Source organism: Melanostigma gelatinosum (assembly GCF_949748355.1).
Source record: "Melanostigma gelatinosum genome assembly, chromosome: 21".
NCBI lineage: Eukaryota > Metazoa > Chordata > Actinopteri > Perciformes > Zoarcidae > Melanostigma > Melanostigma gelatinosum.
The window spans coordinates 18,480,787-18,508,243 of record NC_136654.1 but is presented as its reverse complement, the minus strand read 5'-3'; the positions used below and the strand labels follow the sequence as shown (position 1 = coordinate 18,508,243).

General features: G+C 44.1%; 1 protein-coding gene across 4 annotated transcripts in view; it reads right to left on the bottom strand.

The window, feature by feature from the left end:
* The window catches only part of pald1a (phosphatase domain containing paladin 1a), a 41,474-nt gene that overhangs the window by 11,142 nt on the left and 2,875 nt on the right, over nucleotides 1-27,457 (bottom strand). The window contains exons 1-18 of one of the 4 annotated variants that reach the window (XM_079293336.1): nucleotides 26,802-26,967; nucleotides 21,046-21,240; nucleotides 20,733-20,835; nucleotides 18,883-19,062; nucleotides 18,300-18,464; nucleotides 18,027-18,187; nucleotides 17,357-17,432; nucleotides 16,327-16,475; nucleotides 16,083-16,179; nucleotides 15,800-15,904; nucleotides 15,359-15,454; nucleotides 15,141-15,275; nucleotides 14,749-14,865; nucleotides 14,329-14,508; nucleotides 14,030-14,227; nucleotides 13,491-13,631; nucleotides 13,312-13,383; nucleotides 10,109-10,249 (exon numbers count right to left, since the gene is read on the bottom strand). In XM_079293336.1, the coding sequence (XP_079149462.1) occupies nucleotides 10,109-10,249; nucleotides 13,312-13,383; nucleotides 13,491-13,631; nucleotides 14,030-14,227; nucleotides 14,329-14,508; nucleotides 14,749-14,865; nucleotides 15,141-15,275; nucleotides 15,359-15,454; nucleotides 15,800-15,904; nucleotides 16,083-16,179; nucleotides 16,327-16,475; nucleotides 17,357-17,432; nucleotides 18,027-18,187; nucleotides 18,300-18,464; nucleotides 18,883-19,062; nucleotides 20,733-20,835; nucleotides 21,046-21,227 (2,298 nt within the window). In that variant the 5' untranslated portion in view covers nucleotides 21,228-21,240; nucleotides 26,802-26,967. Of the gene's footprint in view, nucleotides 1-10,108; nucleotides 10,250-13,311; nucleotides 13,384-13,490; nucleotides 13,632-14,029; nucleotides 14,228-14,328; nucleotides 14,509-14,748; nucleotides 14,866-15,140; nucleotides 15,276-15,358; nucleotides 15,455-15,799; nucleotides 15,905-16,082; nucleotides 16,180-16,326; nucleotides 16,476-17,356; nucleotides 17,433-18,026; nucleotides 18,188-18,299; nucleotides 18,465-18,882; nucleotides 19,063-20,732; nucleotides 20,836-21,045; nucleotides 21,241-22,617; nucleotides 22,864-26,801; nucleotides 26,968-27,457 lie in introns of those variants that run through there. The other 3 variants (XM_079293333.1, XM_079293334.1, XM_079293335.1) reach the window with 3 other exon arrangements.

Sequence of the window (27,457 nt, the reverse complement as noted above, 5' to 3'; positions counted from 1 at the left end):
AGCGAGGTGGTTCAGAAGAAGTGAGGAACTGGAAAAATCTCATATCCAACTAAATGTATTTCATTTGCATTATCCAAAGAGAAATGTACTTTTGCAGAAACAATAGGAAAGACGAGTGTCTCGGCATTCCTATAAAGAGCCACATTTATGTTTCTAAAAGCACATACGTACGCACGCACGCTGACATTCTGCTCACATGGTGGGCATTAAAGGTCTGGCAGTTCATCTCTCAGAAGCTGTTTTCAATGTGAGCAACAAGGATCTGTTATTGGTAACTCAAAGGCAAATTGCTCATTTTGCCTCTTACACTTAAAAGGCAGTGACAAAAAAACATCAAATGGTTAGGAAGGCAATTATTGGGTATGTGAGAGCCCCCCCCCCCCTTTATATATGTCTGGAAGAAATCAGCTGTTTTATCGTGCAGTGAGCGCCTACTCTTCTGTAGGACTGTTGTTGGGTTGGCTCATTGCCCGTAGTTTTCATGGTGTGTCGGGCACCATCTGCACTAATTGTCTCTTAATTGCACTTAATTGCCATTAAGCCAGCTGAGCATGCTGAGTCAGCAGCGGAGGCAGTCAATAAAAGAGAGCTCTCTGATTGGTTGTTAATTTAAGTGAATTAGTACATGGATGAAGAAAAGACTGACTAAAATGTATTGAAATTATACAATAATTTGTTGACTTTCCTCAAATCTGGGACTTCTTCTTCTGGATACGGACTATTGCCACCTCAAGAAACTAAATTTAAAAAAATAAAGTAGTTGAACGTTTTAACAACACAGTTTTCTCCACTTGTTCCTCAACCCTATAATAATATTGGATTATTTCTGAGCTGTGTTTGCCACAAGAGGACATTTCCAGATGTGCATTTGTGTTCAGGGATCATTTTGTAGCAGAACAACTTCTGGTTGTATGAGGACACAACATGTCGATGAAAATCATTTTGATCGTAAAAGATAAAATGTTGAGCCTTACACATTTTGCACCAACTGTAATTTAATATAAAATATTTATTTTAGTAATCTCTTCCAAATGATCAAATTTTTTGTTCCATTCATTTGAATGTAGCATCCTGATAATTCTCAAAAAAAGACTTAAGTCCGGTTCATCTATCAAGAAAAGTAATGTCTGTCCTTTGGAGGGAGCGCCACAGTTTAATCCTTGAATGGTGGCAGACAAGTGTTGAGGGTCGACCTCTCTGTGGGCTCATGTGGGCGAGGAGTGAATTGAGAAGTGCACATTATAGAGAGGTCCGCCTGCTTGACATATGGTGCCAATTACGAGCTGATGGGGTTGGCGAGATAAAAAGGCCAATCCATATTGGCCCTTCCCACCCAGGTTTGCACAAGCAGCCATTCATCACATTCTGCAAGAACACCTCCCACCCAAATCCTAAACCAAACCCCGACCTGTCTAGAGCGGACAGGCAGCCTACACATGGCTCCTCGACTCAATGTACAGACAACTCAAAGTCAAGTATACGTGCTGATTTTCAGGTAAGTTCATTACAAAACAGGCACCAACTGCAATTTTCTGGAACTACTTTCCATCCAATATGACTATATTATACAGTATATAATATATTTTTATATATATAGTCATATATATATACGTATATTAGATATTCTTTGGTACCAAAACTCATAATGTTCATCCTTGATGCCAAACAAAACTCAATAAAACTTCTGCAAAGTCAACATTAAACATCTGGTTTTGTTTACATCCATGTTTACCAGCTTGCATCCTTCTTCTTCCTTGCTATGTTTCTTGGTACATTGCAGCCAACTGTAGATCAGCGGAATAGTGTGAAACCATCGGCAGGGCTGCGTATTGTGTCACTCGTGTGTGCGCTTTCGTGTACTAATGCGCGTGCATGAGCTAAACAGGAACCCGCGCATCAACAAAACTGCTCTGTAGCGCTACTGGAGGTCAAAAACTAGAATTTGGCATGTGACATTTAGCATGTTATGAAGTTAATATGCCGTTCGCATGTGAGCTTGTCTGAATGCAACATAACCATGTTTGGATGGTGAATATAGAAATCATAACTATACTCAAAAAGTTAACTTGTTTGTCCTTTTACGTGCACTTCATTTTTTAAGACCATCCACCCACCCAGTCTGCCGCCTGCCAGGTTGGCCAGCAGAAAAGCAATCTGAGTTAAATATCATCTGGCTTCAAGCTGCAGAACTGATCTTTATGGATCAAGATGGTGCTCAAAACTGCTTCTTTTTTTTTTTAAAGGGAGCAGAGAAGCCATGTAGCAGCCAGTGAGAGGAGGGGACGGAGGTGCCTTTATGTTAATGCTTTCTACAGATTCCAAACCTCTGTCTGTCCTTTTTCCAGTCGCTCAGCCACACCACGCTGATTAAATCATGAGGTCGAGGTTGAGGTGGATTGTAGGGGCAAGCTGTGTCAGTCCGCATACTGTATATTCAGCTCTGCCATCAACCAGTCAGTCCATCTATAGCCAAGGGCTTGAAAATGAATGTGAAATGCAACTTGGTTAAGACTCAGAGCTCACGTTCTCATGACATCACAAGCAAAGTCTTGTGGATTGTGATTTCTATCAGAATAAAGATTTAACTTTCCTTTCATATCTAAACAATATATTTAACAGCTCGAGTAAAGAATCAAACAAACACAAATATCAGCCAAAAAATATCCAGAAACAAAGGGGAACTAAAGAAGGGACGTATTGTATATCAATGGTCAACAGGCGTTTGACTAGAAAAGGATCACGTGTCTGGTGAGCAGAGATTACAAAAGCCAGAAGAGGAGACAGGGCACATCAACCTAGCCTACACAGAGACTGGAGTATCTGCCCACATTTAACCACACACATTATGGTACATTCTGTACGTGCACATGCCTGGCAACAGAGCACCGGGAGACTCCCACTGCGAATTAATCATGTACTGAGCTATCAAAATATCTTGTGCATGCAAACCCAACACTGGGCCATTAAAATGGTATGTCTGCAAGCTACAACGAATCAGATATTCTGCATGTCAAAAAACCACTCGAGTTCTTCTCATTACATTTGTACCCTTGGCCACAAAAATGATGCCGGGGGTTAATAGAAAGCAAATGTATTGATAGTTGACTTTTTTTTTCTTATGAGAGAGTCACAAAGCTGCTGTGGAGACCATTTTATTTGCTGTTTGTTGCCTCGCTGCAGCACGGTCAAACACTTAAGACCTTCATAAGACCTCAAGAAATTCATGAATCCACCGAGCTCCAACACATAAAAACGCACATGGTAAACATGAACAGGTTACCATGCTAACTACCAATATGCTAACATGCTAAAAGATGACATGGCTTATCATTCTCTGTGAATAAACCACTACGAGTGACACCTTTCCCAAACATCGAGTCAGTAGGCGATATGGGAAGCCACCCCCCTTCTTAGCGAAATGACCAAAACGTACACCCCTTGTTCAGTTTCCCCATTTTCAGTCTGGTAGAAGGGATCATTTTGCCCTAAAAATCAGTGGAGACACATCCATCCTTTGCCCTCAACACAGAAGCTGCAGTAAAAGTTGCCAGAAGCAGTTCATTTCACAATTCTCATGTCGATTAAAGACATGATGCCAATTTAAGCGTTTTCTGCAAGTGGTCTTACAACAGCATAGCTAGGTATTCATCCAAGCTTGTCACCATCTTTGTATCTATATTTTTCCACATCATTTTTCTGGCTGTGGCAGACAAGATGACGTACCGATCCTTAATCCTCCCAAAATAGTTCGTATTGGCTAGGACTGCTTTTTCCCAACCATAGAGCGAGAGCACAACGAACGAGCTCGAGGAATCTGAATCACTGAAACAAATCAGATATGTGGGGTGAATGGATGATCTTGAACCAGGCTTTGTCCTATTCGTCACACGGATCTCACAACGGCAAAGTTGCCTCTCTTGTTTTCATCATCAAATATTTAGTATTGTGCTTTGAAGGGCTGCTGGCATGACTACAGACTTTAATTCAAATATGCTAAATATGCTTTGAGTCATAGAAACAGCAACACATGGAATTCACACCTGATCACCTGTCAATCTATGGAATATGTTAATAAGGCTGTGAACCAATTTCATATTCACCAGTCATAATGTTTTTTTCCCCAAGAATGAAAGAATGCAGAAAGATCATCCGAGTATTAATGAGAGCAGTCCCTGTGCGAGAGACAGAAAAAGGCATTTGGCAAGGCATCTCTGGATGTTGCTTGCTGACCCTGAGAGTCGGTGGCACTTTGAGTTATGGCGTCGTTAACACGGTATTCATCTGTTGCACAACTGTCCCCCGCGGGGGAAACACCGCCTCCCTGCTGGGGCATTGTGAAAGTGCAACTCGACGCAGTCACGACTCCTGCATATCCCACATGGTTGGCATTTCAGTGACTTCACCATTGGGATTGTATTCCCGTAGGTATTTGTTCAGTGCCAGTAGCTAGCTAGTGTGAAAGCTCAGACAGAAAAGGTGGACCTTTTCCTGGTCAAGATGATTTGGGGGCTTAACGGGATCCATCAGATACCATGCCCACAGCTACCGGAGGCATGTTTAAACACTCGTGCATGGTTTTTGGAGGTAGTTATTCCTGGTCTGTGGGGTGTGTGAGGGCAGGAAATGGCAACCGTTCTGTGCAGTGCTCAGTGAGGTCTGAAGCGTGTCCTGGGGGCCAGTGGTTAAGAAGGGGGCGGGGGGTCATGAGGGAGGTCAGGGCAAAGGGCAGGCCAGGGCAGTTCAGTTATTCAGGGTAAAAGGGGATCGGCTAAGAGTAAAAAAAAACACACAACGCTTTCTGAAGCCGTCAGCATGTAGAGAGTGGGGCTGAGCACACGAGCCTGAACACTCGCAGGGAAAGTGTGAAATATACACATTGATTGGATGAACCAGCTGTCAGTCAAACTCTTACCGAAGCCAGTCGTGAGAAAAGCAAAAAAACAACAACATTTTGAATCGACAAAAGCCTTCAGTGTTGTTCTTAGCTCTTCTTTCAATGAAAAAAAATACTTTTACAGTTCTGATATAACTGATGCTACTGAAGCACCTACGCCAACACTTCAGGCAGGCATTGATTCAGATTTATGGCAATTTTGTGTTGCTGTTGAATTGTATTGCATAGGTTTTGATCGCATCGATAGAAGTACCAATTCACTTTGGACGCTGAGTTTGTAATCTAGTTTGTTGTCTACTCATGGCTCATTCATTCTTGTTTTATGGCTGAATCAGCAAAAATGAGAAGTCAGTAACTAAAGGTGCGCAGTACACAACGTTCTGATGATTGAGCGTTGTTCCGTTGAAAATGCCATTTGAAATCTCATCAGGTCAGCTGCTGGAGAGCATGCTGTGCAAATAACAGTACAGAAAAAATGATGACTTGGAGATATTCTGTCCGGTACAAAGCGACTAAGCAATTCAGCGCCGTGGTAGCAAAAGTATGAATGAGAATAAGAAGCAGTCTGAATAAGACCATGATTGGAGGGTTGAAATCGGTTGCTGTGAGACTTTTTTCTTTTTGTGTGAAGTCGGTTCCAATGACGCAGTGCACCAGTTGATTTTAATGATTCGTTCCTCGTCTTTGGTTGAAGGTATGCTAATCAGCAAAGTTGCCTGCCTCGAACAATACAAAAACGGAACAAAAACCTGCCTGCATTCTGCCCGAAATACCCCTGACTCATCATTTAAAAGGGAGGGTGATTTGCCTGCTGATCGATTGAAACAGTTCATTGAAATATTTATTTCGGTCAACTCAGAAAGTCATAAGGATCTGCTGCAATTATACAACTAAATACACTCTTTAAATCATCAGCGACAGAGATATGAGGTTTCCGTCGAAGTGCGTTCAGCAGCTCTTCAATGCATCATGTCACGTTCGACATCAGTGATCACATCAAACTCTCACGAGATGTATTGGAGTATCGTTTGAAGTCATTGACAGCTGTGGAAACTCCCTAAAAATAAATGAGCTCCCGAAGAGCAACTGACTGGTAAGCAGCTGCATGTAACCCCCCCGACTCACCAAACCCCCTCCGGAAAGTCCCCAGAGATGCTTTATTCACCTCCACGTGTACTGCCACACACACACACACACACACACACAAGTGCATCACAACTCTCTGGACTAATATTGCACAGAGAGGCAGCTGGCACTGCACCTGCTCAGATGGGATTCGGTCAAAGTAAGACATTTTGTAGACGGCCGCAGCAAATACCGTTATTGTCATTGGCATGTGGGAGGCAGGAAATTATGAAGAAAAACAACAACCTCTGGCTCGCCCACTTTCCTCCCTCCCGCCCTGTGCTGGGTCCAAATAACAGCCTCTTTTCAGAAACTGCAAGTAAACGCACTCTTCAGCCGAGAAGAAGAACCTGTCTCGACTTCAGGTGGGCTCATTTTCCTGCCAAGATTTCCCTTGGCCTTACCAGCGCCACCTTGTAATTGGCCCACTTATGTCAAGTGGTCATTCTAATTGAGAAGAAATGTCTCGACACAAAGATCCTCGAGCCAAAAGAATGTTAAAGATAGCCGAGATTAAAGTGCAGAGCTGGACAATACGATTTGTTAACCTTACAGCGTGACTGCCTCTTACTTTCTTCAACCTCGTTCTCGTGTTTTTCCTTTCTAATCCTTTGCTCTTCTTCGTTAGCAAAATTAATCTGGCTGTCAGTGCTGCAGTGGTCCTCTCAACCTCCCCAGCTCCTCCCCCTTCTTCTTCTCTGAAGACGTCCACGATACCTTTCCTCAAGAAAACCTGCACACACCATTCCCCCCTTTCTGAAAATATTTTTCCACTGCCCCGTCCAAACCATGAGGGCCTTTCTTTGGACACACGCATCCACGCAGACACACACACACACACACACACACACACACACACACACACACACACACACACACACACACACACACACACACACACACACACACACACACACACACACACACACACACACACACACACACACACACACACGATTTGCAGCTCATTCACTCTTGCCCTGTGTGTTTCAGTTTTCTCACCACCTGGGTGGAAAAGCAATCCATTTTTGATTGATGATGGACTGGGTGGAAGCCAGCAATCTTGATCACATTCTCACCACATGCAGTGAGAAGTCTTCGACGGGATAATTGAGACAATACTGTGCAATCTCCTGTCTGCTGGTCTGAAAGGTAGCACTCGGTACGACAGAGCTGAGAAACACAATTGTTGGCGTAAATTGAATATCTTGATAATTAATTAGGATGATTTAGAAAGATGGTGAAAGGGAAAGCTGCAATTGTGAAGAAAACTGAGAAATTGAGAGATTGTGAAGATGTTGGTGTGTCGGTTAAGAAAATATCAGATTCGATCAGATCAGATGTAAACACAAAAAGGGAACAGTATTAAAGTAAACAGCAGGGTGTTCAGATTGTTTGAGGCAATTTTCAATCTCAAACTGGCTCGACGATGGCAAAAAAGGCCCCTGCTGCTGATTCCTGTGCAAGAGACAGGAGGAGGAGGAGGAGGAGGAGGAGGAGGTGCTGGTAGCGGAGGACAGGAAGTAGCCTCTCCACTGCGTCGGCCTTGATGCTGGAGGACGCATCTGCAACGCGAGGTCACGCCTGGTTGGCAGCAGGGATTTACAGGCCCTTCAAGAAGAACCCACCCCCTCCTCCCCAGGCCCCTCTGGGAGCTGGCGGACGGTTCGGGTCCCAGTGTAAATATATTTTTTCTCTATCCAAGACACATTTTCCAACCACTGTCAAAGGGGAGGAGGGTGCTTTGCAGTGGGGGAGGGCTACGAGAAGAGAAAAAGAGAGAGAGAGTTGGGGGTGAAATGATTCCCCCTCTTCTCTCGTCTGCTGCTGCTGCCTGCCGGGTTCTTGCAACATCTGGCACTGTTTATCACCTGGCCTGCTGGTTCAAGCAGGAAGGGAAGGCTTAAAAGGGAACATAGTGCCGACCTGAGGTCTGCTGTATCAAGGTTAAAAGATCATTCTAATTTATTACAAATTTGGGTCCCGTTTCTATAGTTTTGGCCATCATTTCTATTGGTGATAATATTGTCTGATAACTTTAAGTAATTGTGGAAATCTGGAAAAAGCAAGATCGCTACAAAGAAGTCTGATGAGGCAAATAAGGAAACAAGCAAGTATGGTAGTTACAACTTAGTTAACTTTGGAGATTGTCTGATGGATCGCTTTTCACCGATGCGGTAGAGCAGGTCCGTCAATCAGCGGTTCGATCCCCAGCTCCGCTAGTCCGTCTCGATATGTCCTTTGGCAAGACACTTAACCCCAAATTGCCCCCGCGGGCTGTGTATCAACGGTTTGTTAGAGTCTTGATGGGCAGGTGGCACCTTGCATGGTAGCCCCCTGTCATCAGTGTATGAAGGAGTGTGAATGGGTGAATGTTGACATGTCGGGTTAAAGCGCTTTGAGTCGTCGGAAGATTAGAAAAGCGCAGGTCCAGTCCATTTACCATTTACCGAAAGCGGTGGCAGGAATGCGTATAGCCTGCGTCCTCGTGGGAGTGCGTAATACAAACAAACCGGGGACTCGTAAAAATATTGCTCCATAGCATTACCGGTGGTCAAAAACTCAACAGGTTCCTATGTAAGTGTCACTGTTGGGAATAATGGGCACAACTGCAAACATGACAACCAATTCTTTACCAAAATCATGCTTTTCAACACTGCTTTTTGTTACTGCTGCAGCAAATATAATGCGAAATCCCGAATTGAATTGAAAGTGAGCCGAGAGCGAGCCTTTTTTCCTGGAGCCTGGCATTCAGAGAGTGACAGACGGAGAGAGAATATAGGCGAAAGACAAGGTCCATGGGACAATGAGGCCCATTGATACCGGTGGAGACAGGACCGGGTGCCTCCAGCGCGCTGAGAACGGCTGACGGTGCACAGGGGCACAATGATTACAGTCTGCATTACAAATGGCTAAAACAGAGCCGTGGTCCTGCAGAGGCCACAGCATCAAGAGAGACCTTGTCCAGATAGGTCTTCAAACCACTACAGGCTCATTTTGTTCACCAGGAACACCTTTCAGATTGTGTAGCTGTTTTATTTTTTTTTCATTTTGCAAAAATTACTAAAACGACTCCAAACAGACAAAAAGTCTTGGCTATGAGCGACCAGAGACTTGAATGAAGACAGTTGTATTATCTGTGTTCCTATTGTTTGCTGTATGGGAGACTTCCATCACCTCTGTTGACAAGCAGCATCAATTAGACTTTTGGTCAACACCCGAAGCACCTTCAAGCTATCTGTTAAAATAACTTAAGAGAGGAAAAATTTGTCTACGTTTTGACGTACAAATTGTGCATCATGAGTGGAAATGGTGGGAATTAAACAGGTTTTTTGAGAACCGTTTATGGGATGGTGCTTAGCGGGTTCCATGCAAAACACACCCATTGTAAAATTGTTAAATGCAAGTCTGTAAAAAACAAAAACAAAAAAAACATGTGCGCTATCAAAAAGCAAATAAAGATCCAAGTCTCAGTTTGAACCCTTTCTTTACATCAAAGTATGATGAAGGGATATGGGTCCAAAGATGGGTGGGTTGGAGCGCTCAATGCGAAAGCGTGCCCCTGTGTTTTGTACAGCAGGCACACTTAATAAAGCATGAAGAGGTCAAGCCTGAAACACCCACAAGCCACCATTCCTTTTCTTGACTTGTGTCACTCTTTTCCATGTCGACCCAAAGGAATTCCATTGACTTTTAGAGATAAGTTATGTTGCACCACAATCATTATCCGTCTCTGGGAACCTACATCTAGTTCTTGACGCCATCTATGGGGCTCATGTGTAACTGCATCTAAATCCTTCTGAACATGCGGATTGTGTGTCAGTATGAAGAGGACAGATTCATAAGTAAGCAGTGTTTGTTGTTTTTCTGATTTGATCTTATAATACAGACATGGTCCAGGAAGTTCAGAGGAATGTATAATGAGATATATATTCAACACAAGTGTATACACACACACACAAGTAGTTTTTTAACAACTTATGCCCTGCATTTATTGTTTTCATTGCTCTCCGAGTGTGAACTTCTACCTGTTTAAGATCTATCTTTTTCAACTACCGGGTCATGTATACTACAGGAGTTGTGCTCTACCTGTCTGTACGTGCAGATGATGATCTCTCGCAGATGGTAGTGCATGGGGGTCATGGTCTCGCTGACGGAGTCCAGGGCCATGTCCACCTCCCTCTTCATCCTGTGGCCGTCGGGGAGCAGACGCACCAGCTGCATCACGACCTGCACAGCAGAAACAGGAGACACTCCTTATACAGCGTGTTTAAAGCCAAAAAGACTGCAAAATTGAACGAGTAGAAGGAGAAGCAGCATTGTTTCTTCTGTCAGGGTGCTGTGTGTCTCTAAATCTTTACATGTTTTATGCAATAAAAAAGCAAATCGCACAGCCTGCATAGAATTTGTGTTATTTTGTATGTTTTATTCAGGATTTCCGTGCATGATATAAAGCACTTTGAATTTGTTTTGTGCCAGTAGAATAAAAATAATCATACAAATACTACGAGAACTGAAGGAGCCAGCTCTGTTCGACTTGTGAGGTCTGTGGATATCGGCTCTTTGTGCAACACTCTGATGGGCTTGTTTGGGAGTCAGTCCTGACCTAATTGAAATATCGGTACGAGATCATTCACAGTGTTGACCTCGCCGAGATGGGCAATGTTTCCATCAGCCTGTAAAAACACAGCACTGTGTGGCAGTCGGCTGCAAGCTAATTTACTAAGCCTCGTTGGTGACCCCTCTGCAGCCGGTTTATTTTGGGTACGAATAATAACTCCGATAAGAAGAAGAAGAAGAAGAAGAAGAAGAAGAAGAAGAAGCAAGGGGCGGCGTGGGAGGAAGACAAAAGAGCGGGATCAGAGAACAGAACAGGCCTGCAGGCAAAACCCTATTTACTCATTCAGCGTGTGTTTCGGACCGGCAGCATCAGCATGCCTGACCACTGCCCTTCTGAAAAACACAATTTGTGTCAGGTTGCATAAAACCTTCACATTTGTCTCCTTAAGATTTCTGTCACGTACAATTTTTTTTTCTTTCGTACTATGTATTCTACTGAAAGTCTCAATCCACGACATGCCCTTCAATACACAGACTGACTTTACATGGCAACAAAATCAATGTCATCAAAGCCTATCAAACCCTTTAAACACCAAAGAGAGTCGATACTCCGCTCTGCTTTACCAAAGCATCCAAACCATCCCTTTAAGCGCACTCCTTTTGTGGCCACTTGGGGGCAGCAGAAACAAGTTTTTGGTCACCAAATTGACTTATTCTCACTTTTTAAGTTGATATGGTAAACTTGTTGGCAAACAGTTGCGTGTTTATTTACTGATTCATTCATTTGGAGTCATGTTTCTGATGAACGTCAGTCCAATATTCACTCTCTTCTGTCTCTTTTTGGACTCCTGAGGGAAATATCTGGCTCTTTAGCTGCTATATGCTCCACTATGTTCACCAGTTAGTTGCTCACTTTATGTAAATAGAGTAGAAATATATTGATTCTAGCCCCTTTAAGGACATCTTAACAGAGTTAGAGACGCTTCACCTACCCGGGCGCTAACTATCAGAGGATCAACAAACACTATCACACCAGAAGCGGATTAAATCACACCACAACAGTTCCTCCATCACTTGATGCTCTGGACCTCACAGCACAGCAACACCATTTTGGGAGATGAGGCAACGGGGATGGCAACGCCACACATCCCTCAGAGCTTGAATTGGAGGCAAGACAAGGTTTCCTGGGCAACCGCTGTGTGTATCCCAGAAACTCGAGTGCCCGCGCTGCTGTGATTGGCATGCGGCATTGTGTGGCTGCCGAGTGCGGCCACAGTTTCTGTGTGTCCCGTGTTTACGGTGCCGAGGACACGGCCAGCAGGTTTCCCAGCCGCTGATTCGTTGTCACAACTCTGAATCAAGAAAAGCACCAGGCGGCTCTAATTCACAGACACTATTCAGACCGGAGGAGAAACGGCTTTGGCTTCTGGCTTTGTTTTCCCAAAGCTTTCAATCACAGGTGCAGTTGAGAAAACAACAAAGAGCTATACAGTACTCCTTTAGCAAACAGTTGTATGGCATGCTGATGGGATTCATTAAAAGATACAACAGCTGCCCTGCTAATATTGGCCTCTGATCACACAAGCAAACACAAACAAGTTCAATGAACGCTCATTCTCCACTGCCGTCATTGACTCGACTACATTACGCCAATGAAATCTTGGAGCTGCCGTTCTACCGAGTCAGCGCAATGTGCACAAAAGGTCGACGCAGCTTGCGCTCCCAGCAGCCGCAAACACATTAGAGTTGAACAAACAAAGAAACAAGTGCCACCTACACAAATCCAAGCTTGATCAACAGGGAAGCGAAGTTTAAAACGGTTAAACGCAACAATAACACAGAGCCGACGCAGAGAGAATGCAGTAACTTACACTGCTGCTTCAAGACAGCTTATATTTATGTGTTTGACCATCAACAGCATCAATTCCCTTTCCCTTTACTCACATTCTGCTGTTTAATCAATCAATGTGATTACTGAGCTGTTGAAACATAATGAAAATGTATTGTGCTGTTGATCATGATACATTGTCAGCTCATTAGCATCTTCTTCTCAGTATGCAATTTTCCCAGAGCCCTTCTTTATTTTCTAGTTTGATTAAAGTGACATAAAACTTATGTGTATTTTGAGCCGTAGATTCTTTTTTTTCTGATTTAAATGATAAGTAAAATTAATCACGACGAAGATTATAATCCACTCCAATTATTACACCCTTGCAGATACTTTATTGTAGAACAAACACAGTATCAGCACTGATATGTAAATGGTTGTTAAGCGCTGTGATGACCATGAATCTGAAAGGACAGATGGAACTGAGAAGGAAATCCCATCAGTAACACTCTCAATTCATCTGCCGGTTATTTTACAGATAAATTGCCTTGTCTAAAAAATGTCAGAAAAAGTAAAAATGCCATGCAAAATTTCCCACCGTCCAAGGTGACGTCTTCAAACGTCAAGATGTCAAATCCTCACATTGGAGAATCTGGTACCAGCAGATTCTCTTTTAATGGAATTACCAAAATAGTTGATAATTCATTTTCTGTTGATTGACTACTCGATTTATCGACCAATCGTCCGCATGAATGAATGAACTGTTGTTGCCTGAACTTGTCTGAAGTTCCCAGCATTCAGTTTTTTTAACATCAGAAGTTTCCACTTCATTCTAAATTGATAGAAATGGAAATTGTTATCAAATGTGTACAAGCAGGAGTTGTTGTCTTTAAAGTGTGCATACCTCAAATTCTCCTTTTGTGTACTTGGCATCAGGAACACTCACAAACTCATCATCACCAAAGTCTGGAAAACCCTGCAAAGTGGAGGACACCAGTTTGTTTATGTTACTTTGGATCATGAAAACACTGATTTGATCATTTATAGGTAAATGGTATCAAGACACCGAGGAAAGCGTCTTACATTAAAGTGCCAGAGAGTCAGAACAGAGACAACCATGGCGGTCGTGGTCCTGCTTTTGCCGTTGGAGCAGTTAAAAACAAAGGCTGAGTGAGAGTCCTCAGCCAAGGAACTCTTCATGGCGTCCAACAGCTTATCAAAGTCCTGAGAACAAGAACACAAAAACAGCGTTCAGGCACAAAAACACACAAACAAACTCTACCTCTAAATAATGCGAAATCGAACTGCTTTAAAATGACTTATTCCTCAAATTTTACATTTTTACTTCTCATATCTAATATATATCTGCAATATCAATGAATAACAATGAAGAAAGTTATAAAATACAATGTAAGGTTGTGAAAAAGTGCAAAATAATTCAATCTCATTACCATTGAATAGTGAAGAGCATTCCTAACCACTAGAGGGAGCGCGATGCATATTCATAGTCACTTTTCTTCATTACAAGCTGCAACAAATGAACCTAACAGCTATTCCTGCCCCTAGTGCCTGCATGTTTGAGAGTATACAGTGTTTATGATCCCCCCCCCTCACATCATTACCTCTTCCCTGGGCGCGCTGCAGTCTGGCAGCGGGATGCGTTTGCTCACGAGGCCCTGCTGGGAGCTTTTGTGCTGGTTGAAGATCTCCTGGACCGTCAGGCAGCTTTTAAACATCTTCATCTGTTTCTCCTGCTCCAGTGTCACCTCGAGCCACTTCTGAGCTCGCAGGATCTCCTCCTTCAGAGAGGTCTCCAGTTTCTACAGCACAGGAAGGGACATGAGAGACTAGTGACTGTCTCAGGCACTCGTGATCACTTGTCTGATCGTAACTGCCCCGAAGAGCATCGTAGTCACTCTACCTCTATGAGCTGTGGGTCAGACAAAGGGATAGGAATGTGCTGGTCCAGGCATGAGGACTCCCTCGGTGTAAAAATCTGACCATTCCCTTCTAGCACCAGCTCCTCCTGCAAGTTGATCCACAACACGTGGCCGTGTTTCCTCTTCTGATCCGTCAGGTGGGCCAAAACTGCTCCGGTAGCCTGCACACACAGCAAGTATACGATAGAGACGGTAAGTAGCTGGAAGTCCGACTCCAACAAATCCTGAGGTGGACGTCTGAGTGGAAACCATCATGAGTCATTCCTCCGAGTCTATTTGTACTCTCATGAATATTCCTGACTGCAAAGGATGCATATTGGTGATAATTACAAAATTGCTAGTTTGCTATAATAAAAGCTTTTTGTATGATTTCCATGACGGTATGAAGTAATCTGCTGCACCTCTGATGTTGGCTGAGCCATTCCATAAATAGGCATCTTGGGCACTCGTCTGAAGTTGACCGCCTTCATCTCCTTTACTGTGCCGAGCACGTCAGGGGCCAAACACTCATCGGCAACCTGTGAAGACACGCGCAGTTCAACGTGGTGTGCATTTGAAGATACGGACGTTTACACGACATGCGTGGGCGGACTGTGAGAGATTTGAGATGTCTCGAAGTAAAGATTGACATCCTGCGGCGAGCTAAAAAGCAGAAGCATTTATGTGCATGAACAGTGAGAATACATCAGTGTCCTGCACGATTTTTGGTTTTTAAGATTACAGACACACATATGATCAAAAGTGTAACGCCCACGGCATTCATCTTCAGGATGTGTGCTCATGATTTCCTCACCAGGACGCGGGCCCCTCTGGTGACCAGCTCGGCCGGAGCCGACAGCTCCGATAGGTCCATGCAGGCCAGTGACCTGTACAGCCAAGCGTGGCAGCACATCCACTGGCTGAAGTTGGACACAAAGGCAACAGGATACTGCGAACACATAGTAACCTCCGATTATTTTTTTACGTATATCAATAAAGATATTCACACACACACAAAAACAAATAATGTACCTGTTCATGAAGGTATGCATTAAACACAATCAAGTAGAAGTAGCGCTCCAAGCTCTGCATGGTTCTGCTGAGAAAGTAGTCTTTGGTGCTGCTTCCCTGAGAAACAAACAAAAGCTTCAGCGTCTTTTCAAACCTCATATTTCTGTAAGGTGTTTAAGATCCCAGTCATTTTCCTGACAGACAAATTATACAAAAGAAATGGCACTCTCTGAAGTCCTTCGTCAGCTCAAGGGCCCATATTGACGAGGACTTTTCATGCATCATCATCCTCCTCCTTTGATTTCTGCCTCCTTCTTGTATATTTAGCGGCATATCAATTGAGCAGCACAGGCAGTTGAACATCAAGTGTCATCTAAGGCACAAGGTGGCTGCCTTTGAAGATACATTTCTGGATGCTTCCAGCGCTGCGAGATCACAGCTAAAAAAAAAAAAACCACGAACCTGAATTTGATAATCTTCTCCGATCCCTTCCAGCTTACTCTTGTTCTCGTATATTGCTTCTTTTATGTTGTGCATTTCTGAACAAAGGGTGATAGCCTGGTCAACCTGTCAGATAAAAACAAGACATTATAAACTTCAACAATTTTGAGATGCAAAAGGAAAAAATCAAATCAAACGTTGACCTTTTAAGACATTGATTTTAAACAACATAAACTGAAGACCCCCTCCTGAAATCGTTGCCGTATAATGACACTTGTGTTGGTGTAGTTTGTATCTGCTTTACCTCTTCCATAACCTGCTGTCCATTAGGCAGCTTGTTGATCAGAGACTGGATGACCTGGAACAGTGGTTTGGGCTCTGAAGCTGCTGCCTCCACAACTCTGCAAAACAAGGTGAAGTCCAATCTTACCTGGCATCAAAAAATGCTCCAATTCCAAAGACGCCTCATTGTACTGTACTATCAAACAAGTGCTCAAGTTTTATGTCTCGTCATTCTCCGTTTTTCCCAGATGCATTTGAATTCTTACTGTGGTTGTGCATCACCCCTCAGGCGATTCATGACCAGTGTGCCCAGGATCATGGCTAAGTTGGTGCGGCCGACGCCCACCTGGCAGTTGAAGAGCAGAGCGGGCAGCGGCCGGGACGCATCGTGGCCCAGAGACAAGCTGGGGCTCTCCTGCAAAACAGCACATAACGGAGACTGTAAAAGGCCGAACAGAGATAAACTGCGTTACATCGTGGAGGTGGTTAGGGAGGTTAAAACTCGCATTGAATTTAGTCGAAAGTTTTTAAAACAACATGGTTGTCTCTGCCACACAGAGACGTTGAAAGCACTTTTCAGTTTTAATCTTGAGGTCTAAATGTCTTTTCACCTGCAAATCAGCAAATTAACACAAACTGGTTAATGTCATTTTGGAAATATTTTAGTGAAGATGAGGAAAGTGTGATTTAAAAGTCTGTTTAAACCACAGAAACGGGAAGCGAGGCAACATCCTGGATGTTATAATAGCAGTGAGAAATATGGAGGGTTGCCATGCCTGAAGTCTTTCAAAAAGAAAATGTGAGACAAAAAGAACGAGTGGAAGACAGAGTAAGACTCAGTAAGGCTCTGATCCAAACACTGGAAAGGAGTCGCTTTCCAACCGCAGGGAATTGGCCCAGCTGCTGCAAGTCAGTCCAAAAAAGGGCAAAACAAGACGAAAAGAACATCCCATGTGAGTGAGGGGCAGGACGGAAACCAGACAGAGCAGATGGCCAAAGAGCGGACATTCAGCGAGTGCAAAACAGCAGGTTTTCAGACATTTATTACAGAACTATCACACTTGTCGGTGATTGATGGCACGTACAGGACAGATTCAAAAGGCTACACGTGGATTAAAAAAAAGATGCTGTGACCTTTTTGCTACCTCAGTGAGAAAGTCCAGATGCTCTCCGATATTCCAGCCATTAATAACTTTAACGCCACATCAAAACAAGATCCCATCAGGAGAAGCACAACCGAAAAAGGTCTATCCATCTAGTGTGTCGTGATCAACGTTTTTTTTTTTTGTATCTTACCCTGAGTACGCTAACAAATGCGTCAAAGTCTTCCTCCAATGGCGCTCCCTCCATGGGTAGTGGTAATCTGTAGTACCTGCAACACAACAGATTGTTAGCGGGAGTTGAACCTCCGCCTGTGTTGTGTCAATATTGCCGTTATGTAGGTCATAACACGCTGCACATACACATGTGACCTGAAGTAAGACTCCACAGCCTCCTCGCTTTGTGTTTGCTGATCTCACACAAGTCTCGGACAGAAACACAAGGAATGATGGGAGGGATCAAAATCGTGGGATCGTGAACGTCCCCTGAAAAATACGCCACCTGCAAATCAAACTATTTATAATAAATCATCCCGCTGCTTTCTTTCGACCACAAAACTACTTCACGAGAGTCAAAGACGCTCTCCTCGGGGACTAATATATTCTCTTGCGCTGGAAATGTTGTAAGCAGCTCGTGACATCTTGATGAAGCTGATGCTGCTGATCTGATTGCAAACAGGATGCTGCAATCTTTTCGTTTTTATGCTCCCCCCCCCCCCCTTTTTCTTTCGACAAAAGCAGGGCAACCAGCCTTTGCACAAACAAACGCCACTTATTTATAACCCGCCCTGCATATTCTACAGCACTTTGCTCGATCTAAACTACGGTGTGAGCTGAGAGGCTAATAAAGGCACAATGTAAACAACCTGTAGGCCGGCATGGTGAACACGGGCCTCTTATAGACCTCTTCAGTCACGTGGATGTCCTCCTCACACGTGATGAAGATCTTCTGCGGCTCGTCTTTAAAGTGCTCGATGTCGTTGTAGACGTAGAAGATGTTGTCGTTGAGTTTCGCAAAGTCATGGAGCTGCGGAGGAAGGGAGAGGGGGGGGGGGTGTTTCAAAACCGCCGTACACTATATCGTGCCAAAAAAAACTCAAATGTGGATGCTGAGTGCTGAGTAAGTGTGTGTTCGTCACCTCCTTCCTGATAGTGAGCTCCAGCCTCTCCACCATCGCCTCCTTTTCAAGGCCGTGAAGGTTTTCGTGGAGGTTTTCCTTCCTCCTCGGCGTGTACGGCACAAAGTTGCCGTCCATGTGCAGGAAAACCACCGGCTCCTCTCTTACACAGAAGAATATAACCTCCTGTTTTCAAAAGCACAACGCAATAGGCATCAAATAATAGCTTTTTTAAAGTAAGAGGCTGTTGCCATCTACCAAATACCCCACTTCCAAGAGCAACAAGAGTTCAGAGAAGCCCGACGTATAATTTTGCCAATTTGATTTCAAATTACGGTCAGTTTTTAGCTGCTGTAAGCAGAGAGATTCATTTTCCACTGGTACTCGTCACCGCAACTTTCTGTTTGCTCAGTTCTACAAGTCAGCCACAGCCTCCACTGAGCACTTGACTCTTCAAATATTTACTGAGTCAGGCAGAGCTGCACAGACACCAACATGGGGAGAATTAAGAGCATACAATCTATCAGTCAACAGTCATGTGTGTGTGTGTGTGTGTGTGTGTTCCGCCTGTATAAATGTGTGTATAAAAGGAAACAACAGTGACCTCGTGTCCTTGTGCCTGGAGCCTCTGAAGAACATGTCTGAAGCCATTGAGAGTCGGCTGACCCATCCCATACAGCGGGTAGGATCCCCTGACTTGGCGGAAGTTGGGTGCTCCATAGCTGCCCGTGGTGTTGAGCACGTCTGCCTTGCTGTACACGTCCTGGACCATGAAGTACTCCCCCTGGAAAGCAGAGCAAACGTCACCTCAGAGCAGGACACAACAAACACAACGTTTCTCCGGCTTTCCCTCGAGCATGCATTGATCAGCGTTTGTAAATCCTTTGTAAATATGTCGACACTTAAGTGTTTTACATATTTACTTGCATCCTCACCGGCGTTTTAAGCTTTTTAATTCTGAGTACTTCGACCACACTGAAACATCAAAACAATCACAAAATGGCTAAAATCTTCCTCTTTCTGTTGATAAATAAGAAAAACTGACACGGTCTGGTTACTCTGTTGTCTCAACAAGTCAAATGTCTGCTCTGTCGCCGCCATCTCTCCAACATTACTGAGAACTTGTTTTAATAGACCGTGATTCATAGAGGTTAACACTAATTCCCACACTGAAGCTCTGCGGGCAACAAATCTTTTATTGAATCTTTCATTCGCAATAGCTTTTGGCTCTTTCTGAAAAACAACAGAATACAAAATGCAATATTTGAGGCAAGGAACATCGAACCGCCCATCATTTTAAAGTAAGAGTGTTTCTGATAACGTCAGGAGGTCGTGGACTCTGCCTCAGTGTAACACCGGTGTTACACCATATAATGTAACACAAACAATGACTTCAATTATATATTATTTAGACTACAGCTGCAACAATTAATCGATTAGTTGTCAACTGTTAAATTACTCCACAGCTATATTTATAATCAATTAATTCATCTGAGTGGTAATTTATGAAAAAGAAAAATTCTGATTCCATTCTCTTAAATGTGATTTTTCTTTTGGTTTCTTTACTCCTCGATAAGAGTAAAATGAAAATCTTTGAGGACAAAACAAGACATTTGAGGGACATTTTATCGTCCAAAGGTCTATTTGATTAATCAAGAAAATAATCAACAGATGAATCAACCATGAAAATGGCCGTGAGTTGCAGCCATGATTTCCACTCTCCTGTTTTTACTTCTGCATCTCCAGTGAGGAGCAAACTGTTTTTGGACGAGTCAGGACAGGGTTCATGAATGTCCCGGAGCAGTCCCCAAAGACAGAGCATATTTTTAACAAATATGTCTTCATTCCCCACCAAACAAACTCCCTAAAAAGATTTGATCAGGGCTTTGAAATGGACCGATTAGTCCTGGGTTCAGATTTGATGAAATGCTATCAAAGCCCTGCTGACATCTGTTTTGTGTGATCGTAACATTTCTGATACACAACACTAGAGTGAGCAGACTTCCTTAATAGTTCTGGAGATCATCTTGGTGCTTTCACATTTCTCCACTCTGGAAAGTGTTTTTGAAAAGCCCTGTTGTTTAGTTGTGATTGAAACATCTGTTTAGTGTGGATGGGAGGCCAAAACAGAGAGGAAGGAAAAGATGTGTTTTCAAACTCCTGTGGACGAGATCTTACTGCGGGCCCATGAATACACATGTAAACAGAGGCCGTGGGTTAACCCCGACACAACACTGCATGCCTGAACAAGACGCAGCAGAGGTGACAGAGCAGATTAAAGCCCTGATAGCAGGGTGACAACATTCCCGTATCAATGGCTGCCCCGGATCATAAAACGGCGCATGACAATGTTCCTATGCCACGCTGCGATTCGGACGTGTGAATGTGAAAAGAGCAGACGTGGAGACAGGTGAGATGACCCCACGTACATCCACCGCAGCGGTTCGTCCTTACCTGCACCAGGTAGTGCTCCGGCATAGCGTCTGATATCCGACCCACTTTGTAGTTGGTCTTGAGGATCTCATCGTGAATCTGAAATTCCTGTCTGCAATTATACCTTTAAAAACAGAGCACAGGTCCGGGTGGTGAAGAGAGGTCAATTTAATTATCAGCTACTATTTGCCAGGCCTGAATTGACAGATGAGATGATAACGGGGGGCAAACACTTGGGCTATGGGGGGTAGGGGGGGGGGGGGGTTATGGCACCACGGTGATCAAAGAGGATTAACAACCAATTGTGAGAACGCGGATTCGGGGAGGGACTTACGTGATGACGACAGGTGCGACTTTGTTGGTGATGATGGACTTGGCCTTGTTGTGGATGTTGACCGTCTGAAAGGAGCTCGTGCTGAGAGACTGCCTGCTGTCGGCCATCCCGTTGCCATGAACGCTCTCAAGTGGCGACGCTACGGAAACGGGCGGTGGCGCGGCACTGGCAGTTGTACCCATGCTCCACAAGCAGCTGTGAATCACATCGCAGCGTACTCAGAAACAGGAAGCGAACGCACTCGCACGCATACAGAGAATCCCGTAAACGGTGGCAAAACACACGGTGCATTTGGGGAGTGACGACACTGACAGACATATTTAAATTGTGAAATTAAACAAAGGAAATATCAGGTATTAATTAGTGAGCTGGCAATGGTGCTTGTAGGCAGATTTTTTTTTTTGTATATTCTGAGAGAGCCATGATAGCGCTTTGCAGTCTCTGTGCTAAGCTAAGCTAACTGACCGCTGTCGCTTCATATTTGGCGTACAGACATGAGTGGTATCAATCTTCTCGTCCAAGTCTCAGCAAGAGGTAAATGAGTACATCTCCCCTCGGGCTGTCCTCGACCGAGGAAATTGTTAGTCGACCAAAACTCGTATCATTTTGTTGACTAATCGATTTGTTGATTTCATCGACACATCTATAAAAGTGTCCCCACAAAGAATCACACAGAGGCACCACTTTAAATCTTGTGTTCACCAGAGAATAATAAGAAAACATGAATTGACAAAAGAAATGGACCCGTTTGATGCCTTTGCATCTGATAAAGAGTCAGTCAAGGCCGTGTGATAAAATACATCCTAAATTAACAAGAGCAGATTGGTGAGTCTTTTGAGAGAGAATGAAATCCCACTTTCTCAAATTACAATCGTACTTTTTGTATCGCTACGATTCAATCATGGTGGCATGGAGTCGCCTGTGAGTGGCAAGTATTCGTATTTTAACCACATAGCTCGACACTGAGCGCTCAGACCCCCGCGCTACCCAGCCACAGACTTCAAGCAGACGCCCTCCCTTCTGAATAAACAGCGAGCTTCTCAGGGAGCTCTGCAGATACACAAACGAGTCTTCTGACAAGCATATAACATGTAGCTGCTCAGGAACCTACAGCACCAGAGCACACAGAGGAAGACACGCATAAATGCTCATCTGGAGCCGAGTGGGCATGCAGGTCAACCTTGTACTCACAGACCTTTTCATTTGGTCCGGAAAATCTCCTCTCACAGGCACAACGGAGGAGACAACAACATATTGATTTGCTTGTTGCTTTGTCTGGCACAGTTGAAAGGAAACAAACACAACAGGAGCAAGGACTAAAATGTTTTTTACAGCTTGACCTGGACAATAACTGCAGAGTAAAAAGACTGAAGAGTAAAAAGAGCTTCAATCTCTCACCGAGTTCCATAAAAGGAAGCAGTTTTTGTTAAGAATACGGTGCTCCAGCAGCCCAAATCTATTTGAGTCCTCACCGCATCCCATAAACATCTCCGTTGCCATGATTTTGCGACTACCACAAGAAAAAAACAACAAAAAAACATTGCAGCAATCCACTCAAATGTGACATCTTACGTGTGAGATGAGGATCGATCTGCACTTCCAGATCCTTTTCTTTGCTGCTTGTTCTCCGCCATGGTTAGAGAGAAAAGGAGTGTGAGAACTTGGCATCGCATCCAAAAAGGAATCTTTCTATTTTGAACCCCCCTCTGCCCACCCAGTCGGTGGGAAACACCCCTCGTGGGAGCTCAAAGTGCCCCCGTCGCTTGGCACTGAGCAAAAGAAACTTCAGGAGATCCAGCTTTCAGACAGCGTCCTCCTCGTCCTCGTCCTACCACCTATCTGATGTTGGGGAGTAGATTCATGCAAGAGACTCATGTCTCCACGGAGGGGACCAAAGGAAGTAGTGGCACATCTGGCAGACAGATGCGCTCAAGTTCAGCTCCCTTTCACAGGGACAGGCTGTGCACAGAGACGAGGCAGGATTTGACTCTTGTACTGTATAGCAAGCAACGAAAAGTACAAAAGGAGCGACAACTCTGTTGATCGGCCGACAGAAAATGCATCCTTCATCAAGAAAAAATGCCAAACGCGGTTTACAGCTTATCAAATGAGAGGACACACTGCTTTTCTGTGTCCTTTCTCCCCGCTGCTGTCAGGCTGCACAACAAACTGCTGTCGGTAGACCACTCACACTTCAACACGAACACTTTGAACACTCTGAACACTTTAACACTTTAATTCATTCACCTCGTGCAATATCTTATCTAATCCGTGCAATATCCAATACGTTTAAGTATTTACCTGATCCGTCTGTATATTCTGCATATATATTCTGTATATACTGGTATATTTAATACTCTTCTTTACTGTCTTATTTTATTACTGTTTTACTGTTTAGTTTATTATATTACTTGATTTTTATCTTTTATTTTATTTACTTGTGAGCAATGCTGCTGTAATCCTGTAATTTCCCCACTGAGGGACTAATAAAGGATTATCTTATCTTATTTTATCTTATCTTATCTTTAATGAACCGGTGAATTTCATATTTTAGGTTTTGAAGACGACACCTTGATCCGTAAGAACTATTTTCTTGGTGCTAACCCTTTGGTCGGGTGCCATTGAATCACTGCAAAAGAAGAGGCAAGATGGATCCCTCTGTTTCTCTTCCTGAGGTTTCACATGCTCCCAATTAAAATAGTATTTTGTGGATTTTGTGGATGATAGAGGGTGTTGTGAATCCCTTTGAGGAACATTTGTGATTTTAAGCTGCTCCATAAAACTGACTTGAATTAACAGCAATAAAAAGAATCAGTTGTCGCGTTACTGTCATGTTTAGTTGGAATATTAAACATGATAGATATAAGATGTCTTCCGTCTCTCCTTGACTTCCTATTTCAACTGAAAGCAACAGAGCTTACAGTTTGTGCATTCCTAGCAGTAAAGGGCATTTCCGCAGCAAACTCTTTTCAATCTCTGTCACTTTAAGGACATTTAATCAGTAGGTTTCCTTTCGCCTCCACCACAGTCATGCATGATAATGTGCATGTTCCTATGTGGCGCAGTCGAAAGGCTGTAAAACACTCTGACTCTCCCACTGTCCTCGTCCACACTAAAACCTCCTATATATCATCCAATGTGGTGTTTTTATTTGTAAAATTGTGTGTTAAATGAGGCTAAATGTCAGAGGCTTTGATTTAAAAGGCCTCCAAAGGAAATGTGTTCAATGCTGCAGCACACGCAGTCGCTTGCTCACTGAAACTGGTACATTGAAAACCCTCCTCTGTCTTACCTCTGCTGCGAGACCATGTCGCACACACACACACACACACACACACACACACACACACACACTTTGATACGGAAGTTCTTGCTTAAAACAAGCTTGTCAGCCACACTGCATTTCAGCATGGGCAGGCCTGGTCTAGCAGGCGGGCGGGCAGCATGGGCGGAGGCCTGAGTAGAAATAGCCCTCAGTCATAAACATCCTCCTGGAGATCCACATCAGAGAGGCTGTTTATCCCACATGTCAACCAGAGTAGTGTTGTGCTGCTTGTGAAGCCAATAAAAACGACAAACCTGGGATTTCCCGACGCAAAAATAAGTAAATGAGTAAACACAAACAAGATGGTGTGTTTTCGTGCCAGCCAGGCCGTGAACAGCATGGTCGAAGTTAGCCAAAGGCACTCATATTTAAATTCACAGAAAGAAGAAGGACCATGGAAACGGGTGCCTCCTGCCAGCCTGCCAGCGTTGCTCCATTCAGGGCTGGCACATTTAAATTCAGCCGGTGCGCCAACTTTGCTGTGTGCAACGTCTTCAGACAAAAGGGCCTGAGTGCAGACAGGAAGGAGCGTGCAGCTGCAGGATGCATCTGCTGGTGGCCCCGAGGAAGGATGCAGAGCACTCTTCATTCACGAGAGATGCAAGAGGGTTCAAGGGAGATGGGGATCACTTCTTAACGTTTCAGAGATCTTTTAACACAACCTCCCATATCGGGATGGAGAAGAGAGGCCGGCAGCAAGAGCCAACAAGTTCAATGCAACGCGCTTACTTGGCAACATTGCTCATCTTATTCAAGGATCTTCAGCATTTCTGGTCTCCCCGGAGGCCACTCGCTCAGTCTGCCAATGTTAAAGTCTGAAACCCTGCTGGCTGCACAAAACTCCCCCAAAATACACAGAAAAATATGAATACGACATATGAAACTTCAATTTATGTTGCATCGGATGTCTGATGACAACATGTTGCAGGAATGTGCAAAAGACTAGTCCAGCATTGCTCAAGAACCGAATCCAATGTACGCCAATTGAAAGGTTTGGTGTAATCCAATCCATGTCTCATTCACAACAATGAATGACACAATGTCCCACAGTCTCTCACTCATCACAGGATACTAGACCACCAAACCACCATTCAATACAACCCAGTCATCCCCCCCCCGCAGGCCAGGGACGTGCATAAGCACACCTTGACAGGATATGCTTAGTTGTACTCTCTGAAACTTCCTCCCTGCAGCTGCGCACATATTTCACCAGCGAGGTTAAGGGTTGCATACAGCCGTGATTCCACAGGACATTGCTAGTTCCTGAGCTAAAATATCAGAGCTGCGCGGAAATGAGCTCAGTGCTTCCTCTGCAGAAAATCTTTTTTTGTTTTCCTTCAACCGTTCCAAAGATGTCATTGTGAATTTGTGTCAACTCTTGTGTTTGTTTTCGGCCTCAATAAATCACCCAACAACACACACAGAGAAACACTGCGGAAAAAAAGGAAGCTGCACGTGATGCATTGTTTGTGGAGTTCCAAATCTGATGACACTATCGCCCCAAATAGCTTTCGCAGTGCAAGAAAGATAGTCTGGATTAACAGACTGGGTGCACAAACTGACCGGAAAACAACAGACTTCCACTTAAAGCAGCAAATCGACTGGGACTCCGTGAGTGACACAAAAACAAACTCCGCTACTGCAGTGAATGTGTGATGAATCACATGAATGACCTTTAGCCTTCTACATTCTTGCTTTCATCGCAGCTTGACACTGAGCTGCTAAAAAAGAGTGTGCAAATCTATTTTTAAATCCCTGCCTGTAATTTATTTCATTTCAAGATGGCAATTTTACCCCAGTATGATTTTAAGGCTGCAGTACTGTGGCTTTCTTTTTTTTCGTAACCCCAGCGTCTGACCACAACATTCTGTCAGCACCACCAGGCTAACTGACAGCGTTTCTGTCAGCCGCTGCCTCAGAGAACCTCTCCCTGGACAGATTCTACACCAATGTGTTCGTATGTTTCGCCACACAGAGTGAAGTGGTAAACTCGTGTGAGTGTCTGTGCGCAAACACAATCTGACTTAGTCGTTGCATTTTTTTTTTTAAGTTGCCGTGGGAAGCTATAGAATCCTGTCTAACAGGCGCTGGTAACGGAACGAGAGATGATGAACACTTCAGAGGAGAGACTACCATGAAGAATGTAATCCATGCAGCTGTGTGAACGTCAAACATGATAGGTATTATGAAAGAATGCATTGCACCAAGAAGCTTTTATATTCTAAGTTAGATTAGGATGATTTGTTTTGTTTGACACGGTTGCATAGTGCTATCTTAAATTTCAAGTAGGAAAAAAAAAAAAATCACACCCAGCCTCTGAAGTGATATTTAAACAACGACGTACGTTTCCTTTTGTATCCATCAGAAACACACTGACGAGAGCGACCGCAAGACTCAAGCATCACAACACAGAGAAGTGCCACAACTGTACCTGACATTCAGCTGATCAGTCCACCATCCGAGAGGTGCTCGAGTCTCTGAGGAACACAGTGAACAGAAAAAGCTGAAAAGAGTGGGTGAAGAACAACCAAAATGACTGCAGGCAGCAGCACCAGTCTCAGTCAGACATCCTCGCTGGCATCTCTCTCTCTGATCTGTGAGGCAAGCTGTCTCTTCCCACTCACACTACGGCAGGCGGCGGTCTCGCATCATTAAGGCGTCCTTATAAAGCGAGTCAGTGAACGTGTCCTTTAGTGAGGACAGATCCCAGACGGGCAGTCTGCAGGAGAAGGCAACAGAAGGGGGGTGGGGGGGGGGGGCACACACAGCTCTCCGCCTGAGGAGGTTTAGATGGGTGACGGCATGCTCCCTTGTTGTTTTTTGGTTACTTTTTTGTATGCATCCCCTGTGCATGAGGTGCAAGGCTGCTCGCGCACGCTGGGATTTGTGTGTGCAACTGGTGAATGTGTGTGTGTGTGTGTGTGTGTAAAGAGGATGTGGAGGCAGACCCAGAGAGGCTTACTCATCATCCAGTTCGCTATCCAATCACCACCCGGAGCCTCCTGGCAGCACAATGCCTCACACACATGGCAGACCTTTCAACAACCGTCTCAAACACACACATTAAACCTTCACTTATTAAACGTA